Below are 24000 nucleotides of genomic sequence, written 5' to 3'. Positions count from 1 at the left end.
CAGGGCACAAAGGTTATTATTTGGCATCTTTAATGCTTCAGATTTATTTCCATGACATTTCAACTGTGTGCCTTCAGGAACGCTGGGCTACACTGGACAAGATGAAGGCAAAAAAATGAGAAGGTTGTTCTGCTTCAAACACAAACTGAGCTGCTCAGATCATATGCTTATTGTCATTTTGAAGAGACTTGTCTGTTCTTCATGAGTATTAACATATGAGATGAAAAAAAGGTACATTGTATGACAGGAAATATAAAAACCTGATGGTTTGGGTAAAAGATGTGACCACAGATATCTATCTATCTATCTATCTATCTATCTATCTATCTATCTATCTATCTATCTATCTATCTATCTATCTATCTATCTGTCTGTCTGTCTGTCTGTCTGTCTGTCTGTCTGTCTGTCTGTCTGTCTGTCTGTCTGTCTGTCTGTCTGTCTGTCTGTCTGTCTGTCTGTCTGTCTGTCTGTCTGTCTGTCTAGATATAGATATATAGATACCATATGTATGTGATGTGTGTGTATGTAATTCTCTTTTCTATATTGTTATACAACCACATTTATATATATATATAATTGTTGTTAAAAAGAGCCGAAAATGTTAAAATGTATGAATAGTAATAATTATAGTACTAGTAGTAATAACGTTAGCATTGCTGATGGTGGTACAGTAATTACACAGGTAGTAACAATTAAATTTTTTATTGTTCTTTTAACAATGGACAGTGTCTCAAAGCAGCTTTAGAGAGATAAAGAGGCTTACATTGGTATAAAAGAGTGTATATGTCTATACGTTTATCTTGATTAAGAGAGCCAGTGGTGACTGTGGTGAAGGGAAAAACTCCCTTAGATGGCATGAGGAAGAAACCTTCAGAGGAACCAGAATCATAAGGGATCCCATTGCAGTTCCATCATTGTTGAGGTGTATATTAATTACAGTCTCAAAGTTCTTGAGGTGCTCAGTAACTTTATGGATCTTTAGGCTGTTCCTGCTGATCACACCGTTGTCAGAGTGTTTAGGTTGTGAAGATTACTCACTGCAGCCTGTAGGATGTTCTGCGCAAATGAATGGCAATATGATTATTCTCACCCGCAGTGATCAGTCACATAAACCAGTGCACAGATACATGACTGTCAATCCAATTCGAATCCAATGTAAATGTGATTCCAATTTCAACCAATTTTGGACATTATCCTAAAGCAGCTTAACAGAGTCAAGTCAAGTCAAGTTTATTTCTATTGCGCTTTTCACAACAGACATTGTCTCAAAGCAGCTTTACAAAAATCACCTTAAAACCTTGAGAGGAACCTTGAAACCTTGAGAGGAACCAGACTCAAAAGGGGAACCCATCCTCATTTGGGTGACATCAAGAGTTTGATCATAAATCTTTCAACAATACAGAACACTGGAGAGTGAGAACTAACATGAGCACTGGAGTGTGTGATTATAGTTATGTTCTTTCTACAGTCTTATACAGTCTTTATGGTTATAAAACTAGGAGCTACTGAGCTCAACATTTGTGATCATCACAGATCCAACACCAGCTTCTCCATGCCAGAGCCTTTAAACACTCCAGGAGGTACAGTGTCGTGTGATGTAGTGGGATCCAGCTGGCACTGGTACGTCTCTAGATGGTTCGGAATGTTTGCGAGTTCGGCATCTATTTCTTTAAAGGTCCATAATCTTTATGAGGTGGGACATGACTGGAGCTGGAGGAACCTCAGGATGCCTCGGGATGGGGAGAGAAAGAGAAGCAGTGGAGAGAAATTAGCGTAGCTGCTGTTGATAATGTGATGTGATCAGATGTTCTGGAGCACAAAGTTATGATATGTGATGTGTGTTATTTGTAGGCTTTGCTAAAAAGATATGTTTTTAATCTGCACTTTAACTGGGAAAGTGTCTCCGAGCCCCGAACACTGTCAGGAAGACTGTAAGAACAGAGAGGTTTTAAAGATTGAATTGATATGTTTAGAGCTCGTTCATTTATCTCTAATGAACAAGTGACAGTACCAAGAGTTTAATAGCAACAACTGCAGTAACAGAAGCTTTAATTAAATTAGTTACAGTACCAGAAGAATAAATAGTATTAGTTACAGTAACAGGAGCAGGATTTAAAATAGGTACTGCAACAGAAGCCAATTTTATTTTGTATCTTTAGTAATTTTTTAGTATTTATAGTATTTAATAATGCAGCTAGTAATAGTAACAGGAGCATTAATAGTAATTGTTATAGGAACAGGAGCCACACATTTTTTAAATAGATTTTTATAAATGAATACTGGGACTAATAATAGTAACAGAAACAGAAGCATTAATACAGTAGTAATGGTAACACACATTTTTCGAGTATTTTTCTATTCATTAATAATGTGACTATTTTGCTTTTAAGTGAATCTGTTTTCTGTAACAGGACGAGCCAATCACTGGTCAGCCATCATTGGCGCTTCACACTCCAAGGACTATGTGCTTTGGGAATACGGAGGTTACGCAAGTGAAGGAGTCAAACAGGTAGCGGAGCTCGGCTCGCCCATCAAGATGGAGGAAGAGATTCGACAGAAGGTAGGGAAGCACAATGCTGATACGGCACCGAGGCTGTACAATGTACATTATTAATAGTGCTATAAAATAATCCAGGTCCTCTCGGGTTGGACCGAGTCACTGGGTCTTACTTTGGGTCAAGTGCTTATTCGGTAAAATGTGGAGATGATGTCAGCAGAATTTGGCCATAATGGGAGTTTTACTGAAAGACTTTTCACGCTGGATAAAAGTGCAGTTTAATATTCAGTCAATGAAGCTTTTTTCCCTGATGAGAAAAGCATCTCTTTTACTGGTGAAGAAAAACTGCTGCTCTTACCATTTCCTGATTTAATGCTAATTTAATTGACTGCAAGGTCATTATCCATCAACATACAAGAACATCGCTACACATATACTTATAGGAAAATAACTCGTATTATTGGGTGTACACCAAGACGCAGCATAGAAACACTATTCATTAGTAATATAATGTTCTTATTATCATTTTTATCACAAGACTCTTCACTGAATCACCTCAGTTTATGTGAAAAGACTCGAATGTGACTCTCAGCACACTGATCTATTAATAGAATGATATTAATGACTCAAACACTGATTGATTTTTATTATAATTATCATGAACACAAAACCTTTAAAATAAACGTGTAAATGAGGTCACGTTTGTTGTGGTGAGTTCGAGTCTGGAGTTTCTTCATCATTTATTCCTCTCTAAATGTTCTGCATGATGTTGAACTGTATGCTGGTGATCAGTAGATTCACCAAGCGCCAATCAGGACGAGTTTAAAACAGAGCCTTGACCCTGATTGGTGACTCGCTGCGTGTTTCACCAGTTACGTTTTAATCCTCGTAAATAAAAAGAAACGACGTTAAAATATTCAAATAATTGACTTGATTGTGACTTGAATGTAGTGAAGTTACAGTAAAATCTCTCAAAATGGAAACACTTTAGTAAAATACAAGTACAATACAAATACATCACATTTACTACATTACTGTCCACCACTGGAATGAAGTGTATTAGCTAGCTGCATTATTTAGAGTAGATCAGGTTTGGTTTGACTCATGGAAAGCGCCTCTCTACATCTATAAAGAACATTTAGAACATCTTTAATGCGTCAGAATCCCTTGTTTTTGCTCCTCACTGATAGTGGCTAATCAGCAAGAACAACACAGTAGACGACAGCTGTTTTTCAATCTACACTCCTCAGAAACTCACACACTTCCACATTCACAGTCACCCAGGTGTCTGATTGAGCACACCTGGCTGTAATTACACACACAATCACTGCTGAGGTTTAAAAGGACTTGGTTCATTCAATCAAATCGTGAAGTATACGCTCTGTCTTACCACATCTGTCCTTACCAAGAGATTGTTTGGCTGTTTCTGTTTTGATCATGTTTCGCTTGGCATCGCCTGACCTGACTTTGATCCCACCTGTTTGACACACTATATTGGTCATTACAATGGTATGCGTTTGTCTGAGAATATATTTTTGAGTGCGCTTGTGGACATTTGTGTTCATCAGCCACAAGGGTGTTGATAAATGTAGGTAGGTGAGAAGGTGAAGAGGTCTGGGGTGCAGTCAGTGTTCACAGATCTTCCACACCAAAGCATCTACAGCAAATATTAATGGAGCTGGTTTTGTGCACAGGGGCTTCGACATGCTGGAACAGGTTTGGGTTTCCATGTTCAGGTGAAGGCAAAATTTTATTATACCGCATCCACATTCATCTTAGACAATTTGCGTGTCTCCAGCTTTGTGGTAACAGTTTGGAGAAGAACCACATATGGCAGGAAAGGTCAAGTGTCCCAATACTTTTTCTCCATATATTGTATATTGACCTGACAGATGGGTTCCTTTATAGGACTATAGGAAGAATCTTTAGTCCGTCCCCTTGAATCTGCCTTTTTAGAGTATTTTTTTCAGCCTGAGTAAATGAGTGTGGCACGAGGAAGCACTCAGGATTATAAACACATTGTTAGAAAGAAACTAAATCCGCCAGAGGACTTTTAACAGTGTAAACACTGCTCCAGTCGAGAACACATCCACATATATTTTAGATCTCCTGAACGATACAGATTGGTGTGTATGTTGAATTGGAATGAGGCCAAGCTTGCAAGCTTTCGGATTTCGGTTTCTTTGATTGAAACGATAAAGGACTGTGGATGAGGTTGAAGGGAACTAAATTGAATTTAGCCCCCGAGAGAGAACTCTGCTTGAAGCTCTCTATATCATCACCTCTATCTCAGGACCTGCTTTTAATGCTTTTCACACTTTTCTCTACTTTCAATCTGGGATTTTTGCCATGTCTTGGAATGTAGAGGAAAGTGGTATAGTAGATTTGGAGTGTTGGATGAGGCTATTTCTGGATAGCACTCCCTGTTTATAGTGTGGGTTCGAGCATCACATCGCATCACATCACATCACACATGATTCACTCCAATCTTCTCCTTCTTTTTTTTTTTTTATTCTACTGGCACGTGGAAAGCAGGAAGGGCATCAGGAGTTGTATGTGTGAGAACTAAAATCTCTTTACCTTAAATGATGGTGAATAAAGTTTATCTCACTCCTTTTTTCTTCCACAAAATAAAACGCACCTCCTGCCATTGAGGTCAGCGTTAATACCAAGCACCTGAACATGGCAAAGCATGATAATTAGGCTTTCTAATTCTAACTGCTTTTCTAGAAGCAGTGTGCAGGAGTAATAACAGTAGGAGCAGCAAAATACTGATTATAATTGGACTAGTAGTAACAGGAGCAGAAGTATTAGTAATAAGCCCTTTCCAAGCTGGCGCCGAGGTCGGCTGCCGTCGCTACTGCTCCTCTGCTGTTTATTTTCATTTCGATTGTATTTGCACATTCTGTATTCTCTTTTATATCCTACTTCCTTTTCCTTGTGATTTTTTAATACTTATATATTATACTTTAGATTTAGATTTTTATATTATTATTAATATAAAATAGATTAATAGATTATATAATCTAGATTTAGATTTTTATATTATTATTTTTTCAATATTCTAGTTACATTTAATTTGACCTTTGATTTGATAATAGGACTAGTATTAGCATTACTACTAGTTATAATAGTTGTAATAGTAGTGGCAGTTGTATTAGTAGTAATAGGACTAATAGTAGTGGTAATTAAAGTACTAAGTAGTAGTGTGGTAAGTAATAGTACTAGTAGTAGTAGTAATGTAAGTAATAGTAGTAATTATAACAGTGTTCCAAACTTCATAAATGTCAATGTAAATATAGTCGTGATATCAGTGGTGTTCCATCAGAGCCAGTAGGTCCTTCAGGCCTTATCTCTATATGAATCACTGACTTATGCTTCAATATATTTGTATCCATAAATATGTATTACATTTCTCCCGATAGTCCATTTCTTTATTTTTCATAGCGTTTCTCTCGGGGGTGCTGATGATAAAGTGATTTTAGTAGTAGAAGTGACAGCAGAAAAATGAGGAGCAGTGTTTGTATTAGTGAAAGTAGTTATAATGTGTTTATAAATTCCATAAATGTGAAGGTAAATGTAGTAGGAGGAGGAGGAGGAGGAGGAAGGGTAGTAGTGGTGGTTGTAACAGTAGCAGGTGGTCTAGAAGTAGCAGCAGTACATCAATGGTACAGTAGTTAAAAGATTAATATAAATAATGGTTGTAGGAGCAGAAAACCTATTAAAGGTTGGAACAGCAGTTTGATTAGAAGCACCAACACTAACAGTGCTACAGTATTGGGACATTGAATTAAACTGAATTAATAGCAACAATTGCAGTAGTAAAACAACTAGCAATATTACTAAATATCACAAATAGCATGAGGTAGTAATAGTAGAGGCAATAAAGCATATATATAAGGAGGATTTATTTAAAGCATAAGACTGTGTTCCAGATATGATTGAAAAGCTGCTTTGTGAAGACGTCTGTTGTTAAAAGCATTATTCGTGTTATATAATGACAGATGCTAAGAGGTGACCCGAGTATTTCATTGGTATTTATCTATTTATCTCAGAATCATGTATTTATAACAAAAATGTCATTAAAAAAGATCCTGTAAATGAACATAGAGATAGAGATATTATTGCACATAAATACTGACCAAAAGAGTTCACGCATCACTACATTGTATCAGAACCCTGTATCGGATCGCACACAGAGCCATGCTGATAGCTCGTCCATCGGGGGTCTGCTATCGAACGTGTGTGTGAGGAAGCGCAGTGGAGGGAGATGTGTTCGGATCTATATCTGTGATGGAAAACGTCTCCTCGACTGGGAGCTGAACTCCTTAGTTCTCTGATCAAGACACGGAGACAAGGACAAACCACATGGGGGACTGAAGAACCTTTGTCTCTGTCAGCGTGGAGCAGGTGTTTCGGTGATAAAGGCAGCGCTGTCACTCACACACTGAATCTTTTATGACTAAGTTGTGTGGTGACAATTAAAAAAAAAACTTCTATCTGGGTCTGACAAAGCCGTGTACATATTCATGTTCTTATTCAAAGAGAAACATGTATATACATGGACTTACTAAAGTACAGAAATCTGAAGTAAGATGAAATTACATTTATGTGTCTATTCAGATCTCAAAACTGAAATTTCAAACCATAAATCATGAACTGGGTCTGGATTTATTTTATTCAGAATTTTGATATGGACAAACGTATTGGGACACCTGACCTTCTGTTATATGTGGTTCTTCTCCAAACTGTTATCACAAAGACGACAGTTGTACAGGACGTCTTTGGATGCGGTATAATAAACTTTCACCTTCACTTGAATTTGGAGACCCAAACCTGTAAAGCCTCAGTGCAGAAATCCAGTTCCATGAAGATCTTTTGCTATAGACCCATACCCCATTGAAAAGCTTTGAATGTAAAGACTGACTGCACCCCAGGCCTCCTCAGCTCACCGTCATCAGTACATGAATTTACTAACACCCTTGTGGATGATGAACATCTGGTGAATCTACAGGAACATCTTACCAGAAAAGTGAAGAGAATTATAAGAGCAGATTGGGACTAAATGTGGAATGCGATGCTCAAAAAAAGCACATGCAACATTTATAACCTGGTGTCCACAAACTTTTGGCAATATAGTGTACCTGCAACTCGAATTTCTCCTGGTAGGAATTATATCATTTTTTATAAAAATTTTTTTATAAAAATTAAACTTTTATATAAAAATTGTGTTTATAGAAGAAAGCGTAAAACATTTTTGACAAAAACATTAGTGAGAACTTTCACTAATAAATAGAGGTAAAAAACAGTTTGATTAGTAGAAAACGAGCTGGAAAAAGACGAGACGAAATGATATGAAGCGACAGGAGATGAGATCCAGAATAAATTGGTTCCAACCAATAATTTCAGAACATCTATAGAACTGGACATTTCTAGGTTTACTGGTTTGAAAGACAAAATTGGATTAAATAAATTAACAGGCAAAAGTTTGTGGACACCTGACCATAAGATTAATATGTGCTTTTTTTTGAACATCCCGTTTATAAGCTCCACTCTTCTGGGAAGACGTTTCACTAGATTTTGTGGAGATCCATTTAGCCACAAGGGTGATAGAAAAGTCAGGTGCTGAAGGTGAGGAGGCCTGGGGGTGCAGTCAGAGTTCACATTCATTTAAGTTGAATAGCTTATTTTGGAGCTCAATAGCAGGAGATCTTCCACACACTTTTCCGAACAGCATCCGAAGGCGTCCTACACGATTGTGTGCTCGTTTCCCAATACTTTTGTCCATATTTTATATGAGAAATCCTACTTTACGTTATCCTCCTTTACCTTCTTACTATTTGACCTTCTCTAATATAACTGATAAAAGCTCATTATTATTATTTCCACATAAACTGCTTATAAATTTCACTTTGTTTTTGAGTGAGTTTATGCGACATTCATGGAAAGCAGCCGAATAAAGAGTGAAAGATAAATAACTCAGCCATATTACATTTTCGTTTGGCTTCGAAGAAGCTCGTATCGATCAGCTCTCCGAGTGCACCGCGGGGACACAAGCTAATTGCTAGGCTCCTTCGGTGCTTTCTGAGATCATTTCTTAATCTCATAGGAAGAGTAACATGAAAATGAAAAAAGGCAACGCTTCAGTGGAGTCATTGGATTTAACACGCTCGAGAAAGTTCAGAAGTAAAAACAGCGTTATAAAGGATAAGATGTTTATATTTCTACATGTAAAAAGTTCTATCTGTCTGTCTGTCTGTCTGTCTGTCTGTCTGTCTGTCTGTCTGTCTGTCTGTCTGTCTGTCTGTCTATCTATCTATCTATCTATCTATCTATCTATCTATCTATCTATCTATATATATATATATATATATATATATATATATATATATATATATATATATACAGTATAACACAATTATAAAAATAAATAATACAAGAATAAACCGAAATAGATTTAGCTTCCAGAACATGCTGGAACACAATTGTTTGGCTGTCTAAGGTTCTTCACTATGTTCCTGGCCTTGGTTTAGCATCACTTGCTAGAACAGTTCCTAAGATACACAACTTCAACCAGAAAGAATTTGAACGTTCCTTTAAAATGGTGTTTGTCTGTTTATGGCGAAAGTAATATCCATAAAATCATTTAGTTCATACACAGTTTTCCATGCATAGCTCCGTAAAGAAAACCTCAGCAGCGTTTGCGTCTCCTGTCGAAGCAGCAGTCAGTAATTTGTGAATGCTGTTCGCTATTAGCTCGGCTCGGCGTGGTGCTAATGAGAAGAAGTCTGCTGTTGTGGCAGCTTTAACAGCCGCCTGCTCCGTGTCTCAGGCTGAAGCCATGCAGGACGCTCGTCTTCCTCTGATGACTTGTGAAACACGCCGTGTCCTCTAACGGTAGGAGAGAAAAGTTTGACTTTCCTGCAACATGGATGCAATAAAACACCACAGGGAAGGCTTTTGTTCAGACACGGCTTCATTCTCTGTAGCGCCTACGATGTTTTTCTCTGCGTTCTGTATTTTTTTGTTTTAGAACGCGTCAAGGTGACACTTATGGCGATGCTTTTTTCGGGCATGTAAATTTATGATATTTAAATAGAAGCGTTACAATCTTATAACAGCAACAAAAAGACCTACAATCTTATTTCTAGCCGAAAAAAAATCTGATAGATATCATTTAGAAAATAAAATTCTTCGCGAGAGCAGACTGCGTAATTATTATGATTGTTTTAAGATCATTTATACATTTTTTTTACATAGTAAAGATTAAATTAGTTATTTTACCTGCAAATTGATATTTTATGACCTTAATTTTTGCTGTAATAACTGGTGTGAAGAACTTTAATACAAAGTACTTGTTTCTTTTTACTACATTAATGCGTTTGGTTTCAGTTTCTCATGTTAAATATCTTTGTTCTCAGATATTACAAAATACATTCAATAATGTTTTATGTGGCAAAAAGTGTAAATTATTTTGAGAAGCAGCAAATAATGATTTTACTTTGTTTTAGTGTCGTAACTACTGCGGTTCACAAGACAGTCTTCATTTAAATAAATAATTGTTAGTTTAATAGTTTAAAAATCTCCTTTTAAGACAGAATATACAATGATGCCGATTCTTGAATTAAAGGGATTTCTCACACAAGATTTTTTTCACACAAATGAAGGAATGCAAACAAAAAATTAAAAAGCTAGTTTTAAGTAAATGAGACTAAATCGACTGCTTGGATTAAGTGTTTTAACGCTTAAAGACATTTTGTTCTTTTTTAAAGCCTGGATATGTTTTCCTATTGCAGGAAACCTTACCAAGTGTAATTAAGGCAGATTATTTGACTTGTATCTAGACTGTATCTTCTTAAACCATGCATTTATTTCTTATATATTTAGAAGGTTATTTGTGGCAGGGTTGTAGAAAGGCGCTGTGGATGCTCCTCTTGATTTCCTCACAGTTTAAGAGTGATCTCTGGCTTTGGGTGCCATCAATAATCAACAGATGCAGAACCTCCAGGCATACAAAACTCTGCCTCCAGGAATTTATACTGAACAGTGAGTTCGTCCATCTCATTTTAATAGTCAGCTAAGCGTACCAAGATATGACAAAATGATCAATCTTTTATAAGCAACACACACACACACGATACTGACACAACATTTAACTTTGTTTGGCTCAGAAAGCAAATGAAAAAGTGGAGTTTGGCCATGGTGGCCTCATTATACGAGCAGTTTTCCATATGAGTGTTTACAAGAAGTCAGTAAATTCAAGAGGGAATTAACCAGAGAATTATCCAACAGGCCCAGAGTACCTCTTCAACATCTCCATCACCACCATGCTTCACTGTGTGAATGAAGTTCTGATGGTAGAAGGGGGTCTGCCAAACAAAGCATTTTTTCCCAAAATGTTGGAGAATTTTGGAGAAAGATTTCTCCAACGTGTCTTTTGTCAAACTCTGAACTCCAGTTTTGTGATGTGTATGGGCTGTTGTGTTATCAGCTTCTCCTGTCAGAGCTGTGTATCGCTGTTTCTGCTTCAGAATCACTCATAAGTACTGTATGTTCATGTTTTTCATCGGTTTTGAGACACATACAGGTCCCTTTTGTTTCTATTCAATAAAATCAGTAAAAGGAAAAACACACAAGAATTGGACAGTAAATAAATAAAAGAAAGTTCTGTGGAGACCAAATTGGACATTTTGTGTCTTCAACAGAAGAACTTGTTTGAGATGAAGAACAGGAGAAAAGATGTGATCAGACTCCCTCACCCCCACACTCACACATGGAGGTGAATGTTTAATGGTTTGGGGGTTGTTATGGAGACTTATTCTTGGAAGTGAAAGGAATCCTGAACCAACATGTCTCCCATTCCACACTTCAACATCATGCAGTTCCATCTGGACTGCGGCTCATTGAAAGTACAACAAGTACGACAAGCAATGAGCCGAAGCGCACGTCTGAGTACTGTAAGTGTTATATAGAGAGTAAACAGACGTCTGGAGTGATATCTATCATAATGACCTGCTCAGTCACTGCACCTAAATCCTACTGAACTGCTCTGGGATGAAGTAGGTGCTGTCCAGGTGCTGAGAGTGTGCAAAACTGTTCTGCATGCTAAATGAGGATTTTTTGAAGTGGAACATCTGGACTTTATAGATTTTTGTGTGAAGTGAAGTTTCAGATTGTTACATTAACGAGTTTGTTGCACTAAAATGATCATCAATGTGTCTCTCAAACACTATAAAACACTGAGTGTTTCCACACGTTTCAGGCACTTTATATCATAAAGTAATGTTCATGAATGACTTCGCACTCACAGCTTCATTCACACATGCTCCATTCTTCTCTTCTAATAATACTTTATCTTTTAAACCTCAATAATGTTTGCTGTAGTTCACAGTCCTGGCTTCAGACATGTATCCCTTTCTTCTGGTATCAGTGGACCGGAAATACAATTTGTTTATCACCACCTGCTGTTAGTTTATTCAGGACAATGTTGGGTTTCTGTATAGGGAGTATTGTTACTTTGTGTTCAGCTGGTGGTGAGCAGAGTGAAGGAAAGGTGAGGGTTGTGAGACTTCGCTTGGCAAACACAATTCCACACAATACCATGGGTATCAAAAACAAAACAGAGGTCTACACAAGATTTTATTTGATCAAACCTTGTATACCGCTGCCATATATAACATAAAAACCTAAATTCAGTACTGAACATGGATCAGAAGGGTAAAGGGTAAATTGATGGTTTTAGTCATTATTTCATATTAAAAATCCTTCAAATGAACAGATTTGCTGCACAATTTCATGATGGCCCACAGTTCCTTACCCTAACTCTAACCCTAGATGGCGGATTCTTTGTAAAGTTCTCCCGAGACTAGATACTGGTATCGATATTATTCCACTTATACTCCACATATACCTCTACGCTTATGCAGTGTCCTGATCTCAACTTCCTCTCCTGAGTCTCCTTAAATCTACTTCCTCAACCCTTTTCAGGTTCCATCCTTTATATTGAGGAGTGCTTAAATTCCTCCTTTTTGTGTAGCTTCATGTTCTTCTCGTTTTATCCTCAGGCTTAGAACAATGTTTTGTTCAATACCGACTAATACCCAGAACTGGAACAAAAAAACAAACTAGTGCGTGAACTACTTTTCTGTGTATATACTGTACAAGGACAATAACTTCATGTAGTACCCAAAACCCAAAGGTTGATTCGTTTCCTGTAACAGAATAAATTCCCCTTAAACCACAACAATTTGACAAATATTGTCAAAAAGATGGGAAATAATGAACTACAAATACTTTGTTATTGTACTTCAGTAGATTTTTCTGGTATTAGTATTTTACTTTCACTCCACAATTATCTGTACTTCCTCCATTTTTAAATCAGAATCGTTACTTTAGTTTACTTTCTCACTGCACCGTTTTCAGCTCATCAACCTGTTTCATGTCATTACACTGCTTTTTCAGTCCACTGGTGGATCATCTCCTGTCTCACACACACCACAGACGTAGACTAGTTTCTGAAGCTCACAGTGAGCAGAGCAGAAGACAGTAAGAAGTTTGGGGTTAACGTGGATGAGACAGAGGGAGTCAGTGATGGGAACATGACTGAGAACAGAGACATTACTTTATTAATATGACTTGAGGTTCAGTTTCCAGTGTGACACTTAAACAGGTAGTAATAATAGCTAGTTTTTACTGAAGAACACGTCAGAGCACAAACTTCTTTACTTTAACTTGAGTGAAAAAGTGCGGTCAGAACTTCAACTTTCACCAGAATCTTTTAAAGCATGAGGATCTGCACTTCTACTGAGTAAAGGATGTGTGGACTTTTACCATCTCTGCTTTTAAAATATCAATAGATGACACATCTGGCAAAAGTATTGGGACACCTGACTTTTCGAGCCAAATGTGGTTCTTCCCAAAACCAATTTGGAGGCACACAATGGACATCTTCGGATGCTGTAGTGTGAAATGTTTAATTCACTTTAACTAGGAGACCCAAAACCTGCTCCAGCATGGATGATCACAAAGCCAGCTCCGTGAAGATGTGCATAAAACTTTACAAAATCTAGTGGAACATCTTCCCAGAAGATGGGGTGCTGAAGTGTCCACAAACTTTTGTCCATATAGTGTTTGTAAGTTTCATCAGATGGTTATCTCACGGTTTTTGCGACCTTTTGAATGAACCATGTTTGAATGCTTTTCTTCACATCGGCGGATACGAAGGTTTTATTTCAGTTCACTCGGCAGTGTTTCTCCGCAGTGCGTCTGTGAGATTTGCCATAAAATTGTCTGGTATTGAAAGAAAATGGCGCAGAAAGTCTGAATGCTTCCACAGGCAAGAATTTCACTATTGTCATCAATAGATTTAAAAGCATGCGAAAGTGTGTGACAATGAAAACCGCTGAGGCTTTGTTAGCTTCGATTGCAGTTCTTTCAGCACTTTGTGTTCCCATGATATTCTCCAGCTTCATTTTATTATTATTATTATTTAAATCAGATGTACTATTGCTAATTCAATTCGATTCGAATTTAAGCGTAAAGTGCAGTGAAGGGGAGATGTTTCCGCTAGCAGCGACGGATGAGGAAAGTCGTCTGGGTGACAGCAAATTAGATAAATGATCACAGTATAGAAGAGTAAAGGCATGCTGTAAAGTGTGTGTTTATGGGATGTTTGTGTAAAAGAGCCCTGGGATAAACACAGTGGCAGAAGTGCCAGCTCTTCTATAGAAATCTTCACTAAACCTTAATGAGATCCCTGCAAGGATTAAAGCGAAGGATCAGACCTGGGAATAAACTTTCAAACAAACGTCTAACGTCGCGCCCAACGGGAAATCATCGAGAAGTGTTTGCTGAACGTTCTGATCCTCTTGATGTTGCAACTCCCCGCTGGTTTACTAAACGCCGGTCCACATTATCTACATCTACTTAATGACCATGTTGGAGGGGCTGAAGAGCAGGTCTTGGTAGCATGATAACTCTGCGTTATTGATCATGTCTTAAACAATTCGCTCAAATGATGCTTTGTTTAAGATCATGAATCCTTATTAATGTTTTATAGTTGATAGCATTTTATTGACCACATGAGCGAGCAGCTTGGATTCCTTTTTTGCCTTCAGTTCTTCATTAAAGGCAAACAGCATCCTGATCATCAGAGTTTCACCTGCTATTTATCATTTCATTCAATTCATTTTTATTTTTTTTCTAAAGTGTTTTTAACAATGTACATTGTCTCAACCGCTCAGTTGTAGCAATGAGATGATTAAAAGTCCCTTTAATTAAGGGCAGCTTCCAAATGTAAATCTGAGGCCCTGGGAGTCACAGTAAGTTAGTGCGGGTAAATTTGAACTCATAACATTCCAACATTTTGATTAGGTCTGACCACAGAATGGCAACGTTTCTGGATCATGTTCACGTATACCCTGTTCTTTGCATAATAGAGCTGTAACAATTGCCAATTGGATCCCATTACATCTGTGGAGTTTTGACATTGGACCTCCTGGAGTGTTTAAAGGCTCTGGCATGGAGAAGCTGATGCTGGATCTGTGATGATCACAAACGTTAAGCTCAGTAGCTTGTAGTTCTATAACCATATAGACTGTATAAGGCTGTAGAAAGAACATCACTTATAATCCTATACTCCAGTGCTCATGTTAGTTCTCACTCTCCAGTGTTCTGTATTGTTGAAAGATTTATGATCAAACTCTTGATGTCACCCAAATAAGGATGGGTTCCCCTTTTGAGTCTGGTTCCTCTCAAGGTTTCTTCCTCATAACATCTAAGGGAGTTTTTCCTTGCCACAGTCGCCACGGCTTGCTCATCAGGGATAAACACACCAATCACCTAACTGTTGATTTCTGTAAAGCTGCTTTGAGACAATGTCTGTTGTGAAAAGCGCAATAGAAATAAATTTGACTTGACTTGACTTGACTTGACTTGACTTGACTTGACTTGACTTGACTAACCTGCATTTGTGGGTGACATGCAAACCGTGTTCACAGACAATGATTTCTGTAGTTATTAATAAAACAGAATGCAGAATTGTGACTGTTTTAAATGCAGTGCCGCCTGAGGGCCCAAAGATCACAGCCGTCCAGCACTGATTTTCTTCCTGATTTTTTCAGATTCTTTGAAAGTTTTGATGATATTAAAATATGTTCGGTAAATGATGGGATATTCAACTGTTTAGCAATTTTCATGTTGAGCATTATTTTGAAATTGTTCCACAAATTGTAGACGCAGCCTTCAAACGATTGTTGAAGCTCCACCCATCTTTCCTTCTGAGAGACTCTGCTTCTCTAAGATACAATATTTATACCCAGTCATCTTACTGACCTACTGCTGCCAATTAACCTCATTAGTTTCTCCAAAAGTTTAATTTTAATAACACTTACGTTTCCAGACTTTTGTTGCCTTGTCTCACATCATCGCATTCTCTTTTTATTTACATTTTACACAGCGAATTGGGGGTGTAAAATCAAATCTACAGAGTCCCGGTTAACATGTTCACCTCCGATGTAAGAAAACTTCAAAAGAGGTTTTCTAATTATCTAAATTTTATATTTCCCCCAAACTTGGACGTCATTCTGCAGTTTGTTTTTTGTTGGACTTATTATTAACGCCATCGTTAGACATCGCCGCTCTAACTTTAGATATAACATGCCACCTTCCTCAGATCTTCTGTTGTTTTTACTTCATGTTATGGATGGTTGGTCTGTTCCAGGCTTCACCTACATTACATGAATGCAAAAACATTTTTTTTCCCTCCCAGAAGCCTTTGGTGATTCAGACTTCTGCACTTCGCCGTAGCTAAAGGTCCCGAACGGCTTTGATAATCCTCCTCTCTGTGTCGGTGTCATTAGACGGGAGGCGCTTTGCGGCGTCGTAAAACGAGTCTCTTTTCATCTGCGAGGCGAACCGAAACTCTGCGCCAAACAAACCTGCGCCGTTCGCTCGAGCAAATCTCTTAACCAGGGCAAAGCGCTTTGATCCTCTGTTTATCTGCTGCTGTTTGATAGGACACTCTTAATGGAAGACTACTGTATTCGACTTCTGAAGCGTAAAGAGCTTTCTCTCACACTCACACACACACACACACACACACACACACACACACACACACACACACACACACACACAGTATGAATTATCCTGAGCTCTGACTACAGCATATGAACGCTGTGACCTCTGTGACCTTTGAATTGATGAGTGCACTGAGAGAGAGGGCTGAGGTTTTATTGTGATCTTGTACCTCATCTTCATCACATCCTGGATGCTGATTGGTGGTTTCCTTGGTAACAGCTCATTAACAGAACGACACTTAATGTACATTTTAATTGTAAGTCTTCAGTGTCAGAGCTGTTTCATGTCACAGTGAAATTCTTTTTTTTGTGTATCATCGCAGTGATGTTAGGAAGCTGGGGTCAGAGTAAAGGGTGACGATACAGAGGGTCAAGGGCCTTACTCAAGGGCCCAAGAGTGGTAGCTTGGCAATACGGGGGCTTGAACTCCCTGACCTTATGATCAGCCCTAACCAGTGAACCTCCACTTCACCTTAACATTGTAGGATTTCTTGTATATTTGTTTTATGTTTACCGTGGCAGCTCGTGCTTTTATTTATTTGTTTATTTATTTATTTATTCATTCATTCATTCATTCATTTATTTATATATATATATATATATATATATATATATATATATATATATATATATATATATATATATATATATATATATATATATTTTTTTTTTTTTTTTCTCAAGACTGTTAAAAAAGGTTCTGGCTGCAATAATGCAAGTAAGAACAATATGTCACTTACTTTTTAATGGTTCCTGAAATTGATCAGATGTTAGCCATCATCCAGTAATAATAATAATGAGAAGAAGAAGAAAATAATAATAATAGTAACAACAATAATAATTATTAATATTATTCCGTTTTATATCGAGAGCACTTTAACAATAAACAAAGTCTCATAGCAGCTTCACAGAGATAAAGAGGTTATGAAGTTGTATAAAGGGTTAATTAAGTCCCTGTTCGTGTATCTCTGAAGAGCGAGACAGTGGTGATTGTAAGGAAAAACTCCCTGAGATGTCATGAGGAACAAACCTTGAGAGGAACCAGAACCCATCATCATCCTCATCACCGAATGCCTATTCATTTGTGATTATTTATGAGGTAAATTAAATAATGATTATTGGTAAAATAATTAACTTCAGGATGATCTCGGGTTCTCAGGTTGCTTAGTTTCCCACAAACAGCTCGATGCAGGGTTTTCTTCTCTGTCCTTGTAAACACTATAAACCCGAATGATTTCTGCAGCTTGGTGTTTAATTCATGAGCTCCTCTTCATAAATCTGTTTACTGTAATCGTCCGTACCTGCTTTTTTTCCGTGATGCAAATGAGCCCCAGACGATGAAGGGCTTCATCCAATATCATCACGTCTGATTTATGCAGTCGCAGGTTCGCTCAGTGTGTTAGAAAGTAAACGCGCCCCGTGACTGACAGCCTGCGTGGCAGAGAGCGAGCTGACAGTTTGGAGACTTGTTTTGCTTTTGGAGCTACAGATCCATATAAATATTCTCACAAGCACAGAGACACACCACTTATTTCCATACCAGCGTGAAGAAGCGATTTCTCTTCTTCTCACTACATCATGTCCTGCTACAATACTACATACAGGAGGACCATCTAAAGCTGAAGCCTTGGTCTGCTTGCTTATTCTTTTCCCCTTCACACACGCACACACACACACACACACACACACACACACACCCACACACACACACACACACACACACACACATCATCTTTTGTATGCTGTTTTTTTATGGGTTTTACCCATTTTTTAATTACAATTGCAATTACTGCGGAAGCCTTTTTATCCTTTCAGTAACATCGAAGAGGAAATTTCACCCTGCAGACGAGACCCGAATGAAGGAGGGATTTATTTCCTATTAGAGACACAAATCCACCATGTCACTCTGTTAGAGAGCATGGAAATTACATTTGTGTCCCTGTGTGTCCAGTGGGTAATTAATATTTCCTCTACTGATAAAATGTAACTTTTTTTTTTTTTATTGTAGTATTGAATTCTTATTAAATGCTTAAATATTTAAATAATAATAAAATGTAATTACAAATAATAATATAACAAATTAAACTATTTAAATAAAATGGAATGAATCAATACATTGTATATTTCCCAATTAATTAAACTAAAAAAAAAAAAAGAAAAGTGAAGTTTTTTCTTTATTTTTGATTGGTTTATAATTGACTTATTTGTGTTTTCTATTGTTGTCTATCTATCTATCTATCTATCTATCTATCTATCTATCTATCTATCTATCTATCTATCTATCTATCTATCTATCTATCTATCTATCTATCTATCTATCTATCTATCTATCTATCTATCTATCTATCTATCTATCTATTTTGAGATGGTAGTTTAATGGTTAAGGCATTGGACTTTAGATCTGAAGGTCATCAGTTTAAATCTCAGCCACACTAATGTCTCTCTCCTGGGCCCCTGAGCAAGGCCCTTAACCCCACAGCTGCTCAGTTGTATGAATAAGAAAAATGCTAGTTGCTCTAGATAAGGGCATCTACCAAATGCTATAAATGTAGAGGTACTGAAGTAGGGGAGGTCAGGAGGTCTGGGGTGCAGTCAGTGGTCATCATCTTCCCAAAGGTGTTCAATAGTTTTGCAGGAGATCTTCTACACCAACTCATTTAAAGCAGATCTTCATGGAGTTTGCTTTGTGCACAGAGGCATCATCATGCTGCAACTGTTTCTACTGTATCCAAAGATTGCAATTGTGTGCCTGCAATATTTTGTTGAAAGTTTGGAGCAGAACCAAATCTGGCTGGAAAGGTCAGGCATCCAAGTACTTTTATTCATATAGTCTATTCATGTTGTCTGTATCTGATGTACAGATAATTATATCTTCACAGAATCGGAAGACATTTACTGTCTATATTTCATCGCAATCCAGCGGCAGTGTGGAGGAAGTGTAATGAGAAACGCCTACAGAACGACACTGATGGAGACACTACCAGTTAATTACGTCCTGACTGTATTGTCTGTGTGGGTCTGACCATAAAGCCATCAAAGCCCAATTAGGCATCTGCAGAAACACTGTGGGTCTCTTTAGTGTTTCACTGATTTGTTACTTTCTCAGTAAAACACAGATGCATTTGAATGCTCAGGCTGTCGCATAATCATTACGGGAGCCATGTCAATCTCTTTATGAGGACAGTTTCAATCAACTAGCAAACATTTTCAATTTTCCATCTAAATTCAAAGCAGGCTGAGCAAAATGATCACTGAAAGATGATCTCAGATAGGAAATAAAGGACTAAAAAGACATTTGAGTATTTGCTCCCCTAATAAGAACTGTTTTTCTGTTTGTATTCACATCATTTAGTAGCGAGGAACAACTGTGAATTAAATTTAATCTCAACAAACAACCACTGATCACTATTATTTCACATAGACGATTTCCTGATACAACCATTTTCTAGCAACTAGTCACTAATCGTTTTTGGTTTGGAATGTCCATTCATTTGCCTTTTTTTTGTTTGGAAGGTTTAATCATTGTCATCATTGTTTTCAAAGACCAATCACTGACGTCCATTTTTCTAAAAGACCAATCCCTGGCCACCAGTGTTTTTAAAGACCAATCTCTAACCTCACTTCTTATTAAAGACCAATCTCTGGCAACCAGTGTTCCAAATGTCCAATCACTGACCACCATTCTTCTCAAAGACCAATTCCTGGCCACCATTTTTCCAGCTGTCCAATCCCTGAGCTCCATTCTTATCAATGACCAATCAGTGACCACGTTGTTCTTGAAAACCAATCACTAACCACCATTGCTCCAGGCATCTAGTCAATTAACACCATTGTTTCAAACACTCAATCACTGATCACCATTATTTGACATTGACTACTAATTGATAAAATTGTCTAATCTCTGGAAACCATTGTTCCAGTTGTCCAATCACTGACCACCACTGTTCTTAAAGACTAATCCTTGATCTCAATTCTTTTCAGAGATCAATCTCTGACCACCATTCTTCTCAAAAATCAACCACTGACCCTTACTGTTTCCTACACCACCAAACAAGGCTCACATTTCTCACATGGTCCTCAAGGTGTGTCCGTTACCCACACAGAGGAGCGTTTATACGCCATCAAATGAGCCCCAAATGAGACTAATCACTAAAACAGATGTGAACAATCATCAGAAGGAGGGAAACATAGAGTAAACAAGAAATCTCTGTGACAAAAAAATGCTTCTGGGTTCTAGTTTGCTTCAGTTTTCTGTGCCACTGCTTCTGATGTTCAGATGTGAAGTGTGTCGAACGTGGAGGGAATAAGAGCAGACATCGTGTCCTTCGAGCCACAGCACTGTTCAGCATAGCTCTCTGTGTCTCTCACTCAGGACTGAATAAAGAGGGATGATGAGGACGTTCACTTGCTGGCTGTATGTAGGTTAGAAATGCGGCTTTTCCCCTGTAAAGCTGTTGCTAAGTTTAGCAGCTACACACACACACACACACACACACACACACACACACACACACACACAGTGCGAGAGAGCTGTTGTCGGGTTCGGTGCTCTTTAAACGGATGACTGAGGCTGACACGTGAAGAAGTGACCTAATTATAAGAGAAGTGATGATGATGAGGACAGAGGACATCCACAATGAGGCGTCTGATTGAAGAGTCCCGGAGCGAAGGCTCTTCAGATGACGATTTATAACGAATCAGGATCCATGTTTGCTTTGCGATTAGCAATTTAGCAAATTAGCCAGGTGCACGTGAATGATGGATGATGGCTCTTAGGTGACGTTCATACTAACTGGTTAATGTGACTGATGAATGTGATTTCTTCTGATTAAATGTGATACAAGTTTGAATATTTTCACAGCATTTGAGAAGATAGGAATCCGATTTAGCCAGAGTATAAAACGTTATACACTATATGAACGACACCTGACCATAAGATCGCTATGTGCTAAGTTTCTATTTGCTGTTATAAAAACCTCCACTCTTCCGGAAAGACGTTTCATTAGACATTAGAGTGAGCTTTTGGAGATTCATTGAACTCTGGTACTGATGTAGGGGAGGTGAGGATACCTGGGGTGCAGTCAGCAGTCAGCATTCACATTCATTTATGTTCAATTGGGTTACAGTTCTACAGCCGGAGATCTTTCACTCCAACCCATGTAAAGCAGATCTTCATGGAGCTGGCTTTGGGCATTGTCATGCTACTATCCGCAAATAATGTGATAATGATCATGTTCAAATGTTTGAGTGTAGACAAGTGTTTTTTTTTTTTTTTTTTTTTTTGGAAGACCTTTAAATGGATCTGTGGGCGGAGCCTGCGTTTGTTAAACTTGCATCTGTTTGCGAAGTAAGAAGATGAATCGTTCTAAATGAAACTTTTTGTTTAGAACCACTCAAATTATAACTGTACCAAAGTCTCTGTCTCTTTGATAAAGTCTCTGCCTCTGTAGTACCTCTGTCTCTCTAGTAAAGTCTTCCTCTTTGTACTAAAGTACAGTGTTCAGAGTTATAGGGACGTAAGTGTTTTCTGACGTTTCAGTGTGGATGAGCAACTTCTGGAAAACGATTGAAAACGAAAGTGTTGACGCTGAGCGTATTTAGACGCCATTTTTAAATGTATCCGGATTAGTGTAGACGTAGCCTCAGTCTCTGTCTCTGTGCTAAAATCTCCGTCTTTCTAGTAAAGTCTCCGTCTCTGTATTTAAGTCTCGTCTCTGTACTAAAGACTTGTCTCTGTACAAAGGTCTCAGTTTCTGTACTAATGTCTCCATCTATGTTCTAAAGTCTCCGTCTTTGTTCTAATGTCTCTGTACTAATGTTTCTGTCTATGTTCTAAAGTCTCCGTCTATGATGTTCTAAAGTCTCCGTCTCTGCAGTAAAGTCTTCTATGTTCTAAAGTCTCTATCTCTGTTGTAAAGTCTCTGTTTATGTTCTAAAGTCTCCGTCTCTGCAGTAAAGTCTCCGTCTATGTCCGAAAGTCTCCGTCTCTGCAGTAAAGTCTCCGTCTATTTTCTAAAGTCTTCATCTTTGTAGTAAAGTTTCTTTTATCTCTGTATTAGTCTCTCTCTCTGTTTTAAAGTCTATACTAAAGTCTCTGCAGTAAAAATTCTCTGTCTATGTTCTAAAGTCTCCGTTTCTGTACTAAATCCTTTGTCTCTGTAATAAAGTTTTTATCTCTGCATATATAATTGATCTAAAAGAAAAAAGAACCCATTAGGAACTGAGTAAACCTGTATGTCTGGGCAGCGAGACCAAACCGCAGGAAACACCGACCTGTTTAAAAGTCTAGAAGGGAAGAAATATAAATAGATATAGACGGCTGAAATGAGGTCAGTGAGGTCATTTATCACACCTTACCCCACACTAGATCTCCTCCTCGGTGCTCTTAAACTCTCTTTATTGTCAGTTGTACAGTCGTGATGAATGAGTGCACTGGTCCTTGTAAGCTCACTCACTGGCTTTGTGCTTGTAGTCACTTAATCGATTTGAAACCCAACCAGAGAGAGAGAAAGAAAGGAAGAGAAAGAGAAAGAGGCGCATACAACTATAACTTATCACTTCAGAAAGCAGCCATATTTCATCCTGTCTAAGCCGAAGTGGCCTCTCTAAAGCACACTTACAGTAGACTCTTTTACTAAAGATTTATTCACTTCCACTTTTACGCCGTAAGTGAGGAATAAAATCCCCCAGAGATTTCATTCATGTTCCTCCACAAGTTAATCGTTCCTAACGCGTTTCATTCTTATTACATCATCGCAATTTTCCAAAAATTGTTTTATTATCGTTTGTTATAGCAGCTACAAACGTACATTCCACCTGCTAAGCTTGTCTTTCCTCTCTCTTTTGAGCTTATCAATGAAAAAAGAAGTAGATTTGTACGTTATAAACAAGTGTTGGAAAATGTAAAAAGCTTAAAAATACAGCTGGCTTTTTTGTTTGTTTGTTTGCTTGTTTTTATATACAATATTGATCCCACAGGGAAATTGGTATTTATTTGCAAATCCCAGTAATGGGAAGCTGAAGTCAGAGCAGATGGTCAGCCATGATACAGTGCCCCTGGAACACAGAAGGGCCTTGCTCAAGGGCTTAAGAGTGGCAGCTTGCCATACTGGGGCTTGAACTCTGACCTTCTGATCAGAAACTCAGAACTTTAACCGCTCAGCTTCCACCTCCTTTTATAGGAAACCTCACTTTATTACTGATTATACACATTTCATGTTCATATTAGAATGCAATATTATTTCTACAAGTCCATTAAGGTTATAATTTAGTTACAAGATGTTACTACACGATGTGGAGGTGAAGAAAGTTGTGTAAAAATACAAAAAACAGTACTGAATCATGAAAATGTGCTACAAAACAAACAAGGCGTGGTGTGAGTGATTCGCCTCTAGAGGCCGCTCTCATAATGTTAGCAGACCTTTC

The 24000-nt window shown here is 37.9% G+C and overlaps 1 protein-coding gene across 1 annotated transcript in view; it reads left to right on the top strand.

Moving 5' to 3' along the window:
* The window catches only part of spon1a (spondin 1a), a 78375-nt gene that overhangs the window by 19508 nt on the left and 34867 nt on the right, over positions 1–24000 (top strand). The window contains exon 6 of the mRNA XM_083552945.1: positions 2412–2560. Coding sequence (XP_083409071.1) covers positions 2412–2560 — 149 coding nt within the window. The remainder of the gene's footprint in view (positions 1–2411; positions 2561–24000) is intronic.

Source organism: Silurus aristotelis, assembly GCF_946808225.1.
Source record: "Silurus aristotelis genome assembly, chromosome: 10".
NCBI classification, from domain to species: Eukaryota; Metazoa; Chordata; class Actinopteri; order Siluriformes; family Siluridae; genus Silurus; species Silurus aristotelis.
Note: the sequence above shows the minus strand (reverse complement) of the source record. Positions and strands in the feature narration are given on the sequence as shown.